The sequence below is a fragment of the Gouania willdenowi genome, chromosome 18 (genome assembly GCF_900634775.1).
Source record: "Gouania willdenowi chromosome 18, fGouWil2.1, whole genome shotgun sequence".
Classification (NCBI taxonomy): Eukaryota; Metazoa; Chordata; class Actinopteri; order Blenniiformes; family Gobiesocidae; genus Gouania; species Gouania willdenowi.
The window spans coordinates 2648327-2660468 of record NC_041061.1 but is presented as its reverse complement, the minus strand read 5'-3'; the positions used below and the strand labels follow the sequence as shown (position 1 = coordinate 2660468).

The 12142-nt window shown below is 36.9% G+C and overlaps 2 protein-coding genes across 2 annotated transcripts; one reads left to right on the top strand and one right to left on the bottom strand.

Annotated features, from left to right (window-relative positions):
• Positions 1-554: 554 nt before the first annotated feature.
• ankrd46b (ankyrin repeat domain 46b) lies at positions 555-4652 on the bottom strand. Its single transcript, XM_028474869.1, has 4 exons — positions 4535-4652; positions 2887-3229; positions 2182-2340; positions 555-1586 (listed from the first exon to the last, which is right to left on the bottom strand). Exons 2-4 carry the CDS (start codon positions 3195-3197, stop codon positions 1370-1372), a joined length of 687 nt encoding a protein of 228 aa, XP_028330670.1. The 5' UTR covers positions 3198-3229; positions 4535-4652; the 3' UTR covers positions 555-1369.
• Positions 4653-5508: 856 nt separating this feature from the next.
• Positions 5509-11629, top strand: tmem185 (transmembrane protein 185). Its single transcript, XM_028474856.1, has 7 exons — positions 5509-5715; positions 6758-6934; positions 7288-7495; positions 7996-8079; positions 8153-8329; positions 9187-9310; positions 10214-11629. The coding sequence occupies exons 1-7, from the start codon at positions 5678-5680 to the stop codon at positions 10462-10464; spliced, it is 1059 nt and encodes a 352-aa protein (XP_028330657.1). The 5' UTR covers positions 5509-5677; the 3' UTR covers positions 10465-11629.
• Positions 11630-12142: the final 513 nt, after the last annotated feature.

Here is a 12142-nt window from a genome sequence, read left to right as displayed (position 1 = left end):
TAAAACAACAACAAATATAAAGAACAAACAAACAGTGAAGGTAAAAAAACAACAAAGGAATGTCTTTATACATTTCAATCATTAGATGATAAACAATAAAAGCACAGAGAAAAGTCAGGATGGAGATATTTAGATATTAGGAGATCAAAGAAAGCTTAACATTTAGATTTAGCGTCTTCAGTCATTGTTGCTCTTCGTTTCCGAGCGATACGCACGACACGAGCGCTCAAACCACTGGACGACTTCTCTAAATACCCACGATCAAAATCTGGGATTAAATAACTCCAAATCATGACTTTAATCCTAGCATTAACGTTTAGATCATGTGACTTTCTGTCTCAAATTTAGAAGATAACCGTTTAGATTGCGTGACTTCCTGTCTCTGTTATTAGGATTAGGATTAACATTTAGATTACGTGACTGTTTTATAAGCAGAAGATACAAACTTTAAAGAACCCATGTTACGCTAAATAAACTTTTCTGTGCTTTAAACATCATAAAGTGTTTTTAGGGCTTCATACACATGCCCAAAGTGTTTTCAGGGCTTCATACACATGCCCAAAGTGTTTTTGTCATTGATTCCCTCAATCGCCCGCACGCTCTGTCTCGTGTTTATAAAGCAGCGTGAGCTCGACTACGGAGTGAGTGGGAGGAGGGTGGCCCATCCTCTGGCCCTATGTCACCGTGCAGGGAGGAGGTGTCTATAGACACGCCCACTCATGAATATGTACAAGTAGGCCACAAATCAGCCCATTTGTGGAGAGTTGTTCAGAAAGTGACTTTTCAGAGGCTAAAACTCTGGAAAACAGGCGAGTTTGGGAAAATAAACCTCAGATACTATGTTTTTGGAGTTCTTAGAATGTGGATAATTGTGGATAAACTATGAAGCACAATTCGGTCACAATTCAGATTCTTTCCGAATAATTTTTCCTTTTTGTCTCAGAATTATAGGATTAACATTTAGATTTAGATTATGTGGCTTCTTAATGAGCAGAAGATGCTGTTTAGTTTATTCTCAGGCTGCAGACGTTCTTCCCTCAATGTTCAGACCTTTTCTCAGAAACAACAAACTGCATTTTTTCGCCGACTCGGGACATGCACAGGTTTTGTTTTTCTGAAAATCTTAGCATTAACGTTTAGATTAAGTGACTTTTTCATAAACAGAAGATGCAGATTTTAAAGTCCAGTGTGTTGAATGCTCGTGGTCAAACTATCGAGCACAATTCACATTCTATTCAAAGAATCTTTTTGGCATTTGACATTTCGCATTAATGTTTAGATTACGTGACTTTTTCAGAAGCAGAAAATGCAGATGTTAGAGTCCAGTGGGTTGAGCGCTGGTGGTTAAACTATGAGCCTGTTCTCCTCCTCAGTGCACCAGCTCCAGCTGACTGCTGGAGAAGGGCAGCACACCGCTAACATAGTACGCAATCCCCAGCGAGAGCAGAGCGATGACCACCAGCAGCAGCAGAACCCTCCAGAACCCCAAGTCCTCCACAAACTCCTGCCACGTGGTCCTGAAGCTGGATAGAACGCCCTCACTGCTCTGCAGGTTAGGGTTCAGCAGGGAGTGGCTCTCCATCGCACTGAGGACACACACACGCAGGCACGCACACACACACGTTACACTACGACGCTCAGTATAAAAACAAAAACAGATATTTCCCTAGAAAGATTAAGCTATATAATTAGGGGTGAAACAGGAATTTGGGGTGTTGTGGGCACCACTGATGGACTTTCTTAGGCAAGAGTAGAATGTATCAATGTCTAAAGAGATTGAGTGCAACAGCCTTTTTTTATTTTGTTATTTTGTTTTCATTTGATGTGTTTTGTCATTATGGATGTTGTTTTTTCTGTTATTCTCACTGTATGATGTGTGCTATGTTCAATATGTTCTTTAACAAATAAAACATGCATAAAAACAAAAAGACAAGAAAAATACACAAAAACAAACAAAACAAATTGAGAAAAATGGATAAAAACTAAAAGAAAGAAAACCACACAAAATCAATGTAAAAAAGACAAGGAAAATACATAAAATGCACAAAAATAAAAAGCCAAGAAAAATGGACAAAATGGATGATAAAAAACAAAAAGAGAAAAACACACTAAATGAATAAAAACAAAAAATCCACAACGTGCATAAAAAGAAAAGGACAGGAGCAGATGTGTGGTTGCTACCTCTCGCTGTCGGCCATCTGCATGGTCTCCAGCTTGGAATGGGCCCCTCGGTTGAAGCCCTTCACTTCCTGCTCCTCCAGACCCTCCAGCAGGCGGATGGCGTCCTTGTTGACGCCGCGACGCTTTGCCAGAACCAGCGGAGTCGACCCGTTGTGATTACTGAGAACATGTGACACGTCAACACATGTGTCAACCAGGTGTTACACGTTAACTGGTATCTAGTTCATCTGGTGACCACATGGATAAACAGACACAGGGTAGGCAACTGTTGGCCCGGGGGCCACATTCGGCCTTCATTCGAGTTTGGTGTGGCCCTCAAAGTGAAAACACAAAATTACTCCAAAAATTACAGAAACATACACTGGACAAGAAGAATACAGCCAATGAGAAATAAAAATTAAGAAATGACAAAATTTGACAAAAAACGGCAACAAAAGCACAACAAAAATACACAAAATGCATAACACAAAAACAAAAAAACAAGAAAATACACAAAAGGTCTTCAAAACTGCACAAAATGACAACAAAAACAGACATAATGAGAGGAAAATGTATTTTAAAAATGTATAAAAATGCAACAAAAACAAAACAAGAAAAATACACAAAATGCATAAAAATAAATAAAACAAGGACAACAAAAATACACAAGAAAACAACACAAACAGCCAGCCAATCAGGTAGAGCTGAATGTAGACGTGAGCGTACCATATGTCTATCTTGAGGCCGTTAGACACCAGGAACTGGATAGTGTCTACGTGTCCACACAGGTGCAGGGCGGTGTTCCCCTGGTAGTCCGTGGCCAGCAGGTCGGAGCCGAACTTGTGCAGCAGGCGACAGATGTCCACGTTGCCGCGGGCGGCGGCCAGGTGGAGGCCCGTGCGGCCGCGGTTGTCTCTGATGTTGGGGTCGCAGCCCGTCTCCAGCAGACGTTTAGAGAAGGGCAGGTCGCCATCGATGCACGACTGCAGCAGAGGAACGCACGTCTGAGACGAGTCGTTGATGAAGACATACGACATGTCTGAGTGGGAGTCAGAAAAGTCCAGCGTAACTATGGAAACAGAGGGGGGGAGGGGATTATTGTTTCTAAAGCTTCTCTTTAGGCATGTATGGATAAGAATGTTAATTAAACAATATGATGATAATAATAAAAAATGTAATAGATGTTTGTGTAACAGCTCATTTTAACAAATCGTTCACACACTTCTGTCTAAAAAAATTCAGAATTTTTTTACCAATTATTTTGTAATTATTCAATAGACCAGACATAGGAAATTGGTGGCTCAGGGGCCCCAACAGCTATATTACTAGTGAAAAACTAATAAACAAATGATTATGAAAAATGAGTCCAAAACACAAAGCAACTGCAAAAACAATGACAAAAACAAACAAAATGACAAAAAAATACACAAAAATCCAACAGAAAAACAAAAGAAAAAAGTAACTTTGAAACACAAAGTAACATCAAAAATACATAAAATACACAAAAGGAGTCCCAAAAGCTGAAGCAACAACAAATGCACAAACTGCACATTTTTAGTTTGATTGGATGAATACTTTTAGAGATATGGACAATTCGTCCCTAAATACAATTTAGTATTACACTTTTTTTTTACTATTTTTTAACTATTTCATGTGTAAGAAACAATCTGATCTCTGTTTTAATTTATAGTATAATGATTACTCTCTTTATGTAATGTCTTTATTTTTATTTTGGACCATACCTTTGGGTTATTTCACCACTCGCTCAAATTGTTAAAAAAATTTCCTAGTTTCTCGTAGACATCTGGCGGCCCCCGGACCATGAGTTTGATGTATTTTTTTTAATTTCTTTCTCAAACACTAAAATAAGGTTCATACACAGTGATGAATGAAAAAACACGAACTTTTTTTTTTTTTTTTGCTTATTCCGAGGTCAATAATTCAATAATAATAATAATCACAATGTATACCCATGTTCACATCATCTGTGACCATTAATGAGCTAAACTCCTGCTCCTTCTATTATATTAAGCATATTAATAATTTCAGTCAATCTGTGTTGTGTGCTGTTTGTTGGACATAATATAGTTCTGTTCTATTCCATCAGCTAATGCTAATGCTAATCGTTGTTTCTAACCATAGGTTAATATTTACACCAGTGATGCCACATAAAGACTTCAGCATTATTCCACCTCACTAATATTTACAACAACAGCCTGTCAGGAGGAATGTAGCGTTCTAATTTAGCTTTTTAACCTAAATGAACGTAAACCGGTTGCTATGGAGCTAGCGGTGCTAACGTTAGCCTGTGAGCTAACACACGGACATTACAATTCAATCCGCACAGAAAGAGTTGTTTAAAAAGAGTTTTCACCTGATGAAATGATCCCAAATGTGCAGAGAAAAAAACACCGCAGTGAAGCTAACGGACTTAGCACAGTGTGTTGATGTTGTGATGCTAACTTCTTCTTCTACGTTTATAGAAGCTGGAGATAAAACATGATTTGTTCACACCGCCTCCACCAGGCCATCACATGTAACTACACACAAATATAACAATATAATAACAGCACAAACTGCTCCTTCATTAGAAATAATACAAAAACATTTACATAATAATTAGTAGAAATAATAATACTAATAATATTAAAGAATCATATTGAGACATAGTAGCAGTGTAATCTATTTATTACATCCCTCAGAGGGATGGATGGATGGATGGATGGATGGTTGATTGGTTGGATGGATGGTTGGATGGATGAATAGACAGATGGATGGATGAGGGATGGATAGAAGATGGATGGATAGATGGATGGATGGTTTGATGGTTGGTTGGATGGCTGATGGATGGATGTGTGATGATGTATGTGTGATGGATGGATGGCTGATAGATAAATGATGGCTGATGGATGATGATAGATAGATAGATAGATAGATAGATAGATAGATAGATAGATAGATAGATAGATAGATAGATGGGTGGATGTTGGATGGATGACAGATGGGTGGATGATTGATAGATGGATGGATGATAGATGATGGATGGATGAGGGATAGATGATATATGATGGTTGGTTGAATGGTTGGATGGATAAATAGATGGATGGGTAACACTTCTCATATCTACTGCTACTGTTTCTCAATATCATTCTTTATTTTTTATTTATTGTATTATTATGATTATGATTATTAATTATTATTTCTACTACTATCATTTTAATATTTATTATTCAATGTATAAATAATATAAAATCAATATTAACGTTTTATTTATTATTAATAGATTTATTATTAATAATCTTTAACTTGTTGCGTTAAATTTCCGTTCGTTCGGCTTTTTCCGTGAAGTCACGTGGTTTCCCCGAGACGTCATAGGAAAACAAACCGTCGGTTAGCTCCACCGACCCGAACCCGAACCCTTTTTACCGAGCCTTTCCGAACCCTCTGGACCCGGAGCGGCGGAGCGATGCGGGCCGGGCCGGTCGGACGGTGAACGTGCCGTTAACGGACAACAACCATGAATCTGAGAGGCTTGTTCCAGGACTTTAACCCGAGGTGACGTTAGCATGTAGCCACATTAGCTACAGCCGAGCAAATGACCAGGAACACAAACTAGACTGACGTGAAAACCACAGATATTAACACACTTTACTCCACATTTACTTAAGAAACAGTTAATAAAGCAACTTTTGACACAAGTGTCAAAATAGAAGACGTCATTTTATTTGACTGTGATAATAAAATAACTCATAAAACCATGAATATTGTTTTTAAGATAATTCATATTTAAAAATATATCTAAATTTAACGACATGTTTAAATATAAATAATTAACATCTAAAAAATGATTTTTTAAAAAAAAAAATATAAACATCGAAAAAGATACATTGATTTATCAATTAATTTAAATATTTTGCAAAAGGGAAATATATATATATATATATATTTTTCAGCGATTGTAGAAAAAAATTATAGATATTAAGATATTTATATAATTATATACAAATAAATTTTAGATAAATAAATAGAATAGTTCAAGAAGACTGAATTAAACCATTTTGAATAGAAAAGATAAAAAAACAAACATTAAAATAAGGAGTACATTCAATATTGTTTTTAAGATTATTAATATTTAAAATATAGTTAAATAAATAAACAATATGCATTCAGATAAATAGGAAAACTAATTACCATCTGATATTTTTACAGATATAAAGATCGAAATAAGATACATTGATTATTCAGTTCATTTAAATATTTTTAAAAGGGAAAAATCTAATAAATTGTTTTTTTAAATGATAGATTGAAAAAAGATGAATATATGTTAAGAAAAAAAATGATATGAAATTAAAAGAATAGATAGATAAATAGAATAATCCAAGACAACTGCATTAAAACATTTTTATTAGATAGAAAATAAAAAATATTGAAAAAATGATTAAAAATAAATTCAAGATTTTCAAAATATTATATAAGATTAATATTAATAAAATAAAAAAGGTTGTTTTTATGAAACGATTTTAACGAAGCCGATTGATAGAAAAATGTAAATGTTTTTTACGGTGTGTAGTGAAGTTCCTCCCCCTGTGTGTCTTAGTAAGTTCCTGATCTACTCGTGCCTGCTGCTCTACTCCGTGCTCCTCTCTCTGAGGCTGGATGGGGTGATCCAGTGGAGCTACTGGGCCGTGTTCACGCCCATATGGCTGTGGAAGCTGCTCGTCATCATTGGAGCCTCCGTGGGAACCGGAGTGTGGGCCCACAACCCCCAGTACAGGTGGAGACTGGTTTTAGCCCCAAGTCGGTGTGCAACACGTGTGTCATACGTTCTTTATTTTAACACACAAAACTACAACAGAAATATGTAAAACGATAACAAAAATACACAAATTTACAGCAGAAATACACAAAATTACAACAGAAATATGCAAAATGACAACAGAAACACACAAAATTACGACAATAATCCTCACAATGACAAAGAAATACACAATGACAAAAATACAAAATAGGAAAAAAACTAACTGGAAGCAAAATGACAACTAGAAAATGCCTCTAAATATCACAATAACAAAAATGCACAACACAATAGGAATGCATAACGTGTGTGTGTGTGTGTGTGTGTGTCAGGGCTGAGGGTGAGACGTGTGTGGAGTTTAAAGCGATGCTGATAGCTGTGGGTCTCCACGTGTTGCTGCTGATGTTTGAGGTGTTGGTTTGTGACCGTGTGGTGCGAGGCTCCTACTTCTGGCTCCTCGTCTTCATGCCGCTCTTTTTCGTGTCACCCGTGTCGGTGGCGGCGTGTGTTTGGGGCTTTAGACACGACCGCTCGCTGGAGGTGAGGCTGCACTCACAGAGAAAAAAATTCACTCATATATACACAATGTTCATGTGTTTTAGATTTTTTTGTGGTTTTTTTCGATTTTTAAGTTGTTTCAATTTCCAGGTTTTTTTTTTTTACGCTTTTTAGATTTTTATGGGTTTTTTTAGATTTTTGTTTTTTTTTAGAATTTTGCATTTTTTTAGATCTTCGTGCTTTTTAAATTTGTGTTTTTCAGATTTTCACGTTTTTATTAGATTTTCACATTTTCTTTAGATTTTTGCGTTTTTTATTTTCACATTTTTTAAGATTTACAGATTTTCACGTTTTTTTGTTTTTTTTCAGATTTTCACATTTCTCAATTTTTTTTTCCAGAAATGTCATTAACACAAATTACGCATTTGAAAAATCTGAAAAATTCATGTGAAAATTGCATTTGTATTTGTGCATATTTTTTAGACTAATCTCTCCCTATAGCGGCGGTAATGATGAGTCAGCATGTTGTGTTTTGTTCCCAGCTGGAGGTTCTGTGTTCAGTCAACATCCTTCAGTTCATCTTCATCGCTCTGAGGCTGGACAGGATCATCACCTGGCCCTGGCTGGTGAGAGCAGCTCCCTGTGTGTGTGTGTTACCTGTGTGTGTTATCACAGCTCTGTGTGTGTGTGTGTGTGTAGGTGGTGTGTGTCCCCCTGTGGATCCTCATGTCCTTCCTGTGCCTGGTGGTGCTGTACTACATCATCTGGTCAGTTCTGTTCCTGCGCTCCATTGACATCATGGCAGAGCAGAGACGCACTCACATCACCATGGCCGTCAGCTGGATGACCATCGTCGTCCCGCTGCTCACTTTTGAGGTTGGTCGCCGTGACGACCCACAAATCCGTCAATTACTCCAAAAAAAGGATTTTTTTTCTTTACTAAAAAATCAGTTCTTCTAAACGTTTAGTACAATGTTCTACAACAATTATGACAAAAATACGCAAAACAACAACAAAAATACACAAAACGACAACAAAAATACACAGTCGGACAACAAAACTTACAACAAAACACACACAATTACAACAGAATAGTGCAAAACAAAAACACACAAAACAACAAAAATACAGAAAACAACAACAAAAACACAAAACAACAAAAATACACAAAATGACAACAAAAACAGAAAAAATACACAAAATGACAATAAAAACAGAAAAAAAACAGAAAAAATACACAAAATTACAACAAAAATCCAATATAGAAATAAAAAACACACCAAACAACAACAAAAATACACCAGTGAAATGCAAAATTGTGGACAAAAATACACAATTCGACAACAAAAACACAAAACGACATTTTTTCTTTAAATTTGTCATTTTATTTAATTAAGTTATTTATTGTACTTCATTTTATTTATTTCATTAAATATTGATCTTAAATATTTTTTTTAATTTAGTCAATTTATTGAATATCGGTAATTCATTTTCTAGTAATATTTTGTCATTTAAATAAATAAAAGGAATAGTTTACTACATTATTTTTGTATTGTTATTATGAACATATTTCAGTAAAACTCTGCTCTCTGGATGGAGGCGTTGGTTTGAATCCCACTTCTGACACACATTTGTTCTGGTGTTTCGCCAGAACAAATGTGAACAAATGAAAACTTGGTGTTTTCCCACTGTGTGACGTTTTTTTTTTGTGTGTGTGTGTGTGTGTGTGTCAGATCCTGCTGGTGCACAAACTGGACGGCCACAACAGTCTGAGCTATGTGTGTGTGTTCGTTCCTCTGTGGCTCTCGCTGCTCACGCTCATGGCCACCACGTTTGGACAGAAGGGCGGGAACCACTGTGAGTTTTTACGACTTTGTTTTTCTTTCTTTTAATTTATCGTCTAAAGCATTGGTTTTCAACCTGTGGTCCACGCTGGAGACCTCGGGTCAGGATCTATCAAGATTTTCTTGGTCCACATTTAAAAAAAAAAAGTTATTTGGTCACAACCAAAATAATGATACATTTTTTGGCACTGGTATTTCAAAATAAAAGCCTGTAGAGGAGAAGCAAACCCTGTGGAAAAACGTGTTTATTTTCAACTTATTCAGACAATTTTTTTCAGGAAGTTTGCTTTGATCTCTTGACATGTTTCGACTGTCATCTGCCAGTCTTCTTCAGAGGCGTATGCTGATCACTTTGATGTGTGCCTTGCTTGCACAGTTCTGTCCATGACTTCCGCGTAATAATTCCAGCAAGTTCTTTTTTTCTTCTTTTTGAAAATGTCTCTGCTGTGTTTTACTTTGAAATCAGTTTGGAGCATTTCATTTTAGGATGAAACACTTGATGTTTTCATGTATGATATCTTAAATAATTATTTTTGAATAGTATGTTGATGTTTCATTTATTCATGTTTCGACTGTCAACTGCCAGGCTTCGGTAGAGGTGTCTGCTGATTGCTTTGATGTTTCCTTTGAAGTAAACATCAAAGCGTTTACTTTGAAGTTTTCTTGACTTCCGCGTAATTCAAGTAGTCTTGCAGGAATTATTACGCAGAAGTCAAAGAAACATCAAAGCAATCAGCAGACACCTCTGACAAAGACTGACAGTTGACAGTCGAAACATGAATAAATGAAACCTTAACATAAATCATAAAAGACCCTCTGACCTCTTATTGGCCCATAGAAGTCACATGGTCTGTCACTGCTAATATGGACTATTTCCTCCTGCTGACTCACCTTCTTTCTCGCCCTCCTCCCACAGGGTGGTTCGGCATCCGGAAGGACTTCTGCCACTTCCTCCTGGAGCTCCTCCCCTTCCTGCGTGAGTACGGTAACATTTCCTACGACCTTCAGCGCAGCGATGACCCCGAGGCAGCCGACGACCTGCCCGTCCCCGAACCGCCGCCCAAGATCGCCCCCATGTTCCACAAGAAGACTGGCGTGGTGATCACGCAGAGCCCCGGGAAGTATTTTGTCCCGCCGCCAAAACTCTGCATCGACATGCCAGATTAACGCACGGTGCTTCAGGAATCGTCTGTTTTGGATCCCAACTGAGACTCTTCCCGAGGTGAAAATCTCATAACAAAGAAAAAAAGACAAAGGTCGGAGGGTTGCGATGTCACAACCAAACTGATGAGACTCTTGTTGATGCTAGATGGGAAATGAATGCTCGTAGTTTGGCGCTCGGATATCCCAGAAGACTTTGCTTGGTTTGCGGACCATTGGAGAGGATCAGTTTCAGTGTTTTTTAATCAAACAAAAGCTCATAGCAAGACATTTCTTCACGATTCTACGTCTGTGCGTTCTTGAGAAAAATTTCTGCTTCTCTCCAAGATCTGGATCATCTGCCTCGTTATCGCTTCCAGTTTCAAACAAACGCCAACATCGTCCGTTCGTTCATCAAGTTGTTCCCTTGTTCCCTGGCCAATAGAGGAATGTCATGATCCAAAACCGATGGTAGTTTCGTCACCGAGGACCGTTGGGATTCTGGATCTGATAAGAACTCATGTCTTCAGCGTGCGCGTCATTGACGATCTTTGGTTTGTTTGGGGACCATCGTATAGGATTTGTGATTTATTTTTGTCTCGGTCTGTCACTCGTACGTCAACATCTACTTATCTCCAAGATCTGTTTCAGCTTTTGTGGTATTTCTTTCCAGTTCAAGGCTAAAATTGTCCGCTTGGTTTTTTAATATCCTGAGAAGATCGTCAAATTATACAGAAATCACACTTAGTTTATAACTGAACTATTTCATTGGTCTTCTGTTTTTCTTGTTGTAGAAAGTTTCCACGCTCAAATGTTCAGACTTTTAGGACATCTCTGGTCTCCAAATCTCTCTTTTCGTAATTCCTCGGCCAACGAATGAAACAGAAGAACATCAGGCAGTGATGTCATCATAGCCAATAGGACGCTTGCTTGTAGATCGTCGGGATTCTAGATGGATTTTAAACAGACTTTATGGTCCGTGTTCTAGAAGACCGTGGGTTTGTTGTTTCTGGGACCATCATAGAGAGAGGATGATGTTTCTCTGCGATTTTCCATTCACACGGTTTAATTCTACAAATGTCTTCTTATCTCCAAGATCTGGAACACCTAGGACCAACGTCCTGTTATCACCTCAAGAAATCCAACACGACTCACACACGTTGTATGAGCTTCATAAAATCTTATCTCCTTATTTTGTCTCAGTGTTTTGTCTTTGCTAAAGTCGACGCACACACAGACAAAAATACACAAAGATGACAGAAAAAACTCAAATTTAAATATAAAATGAATCCAAATACAAAATAAGAAAAAAAATATAAACATTTCTGTGTGATTTGTATCTCAAAACTAACTTATTACAGCATTTTTTAACTCGAAATTGAGGTTTTTTTTGCTCATAACTTATCTCAAAAGCATGACTTATCTCATAATTTAGTATTTCAACTCACACGTGACCTTTTTTTTTTTTTTTTCAAATTTGTACTTTTTTTAAATCTCAATTGTGACTTATTCTTATTTGAGTTTTTACTTCTAATTTAAGTTTTTCTTTTTTTTTAAATTAATATCTTTGCTTATGACTCAAAAGCATGACTTTATCTCGTAATTCAGTATTTTAGAAACAATCTCAACTTTGTACTTTTTAAAATCTCGATTGTGGCTTATTTTTATTTGACTTATTTATTTTTAATGTGACTAAGATGTTGAA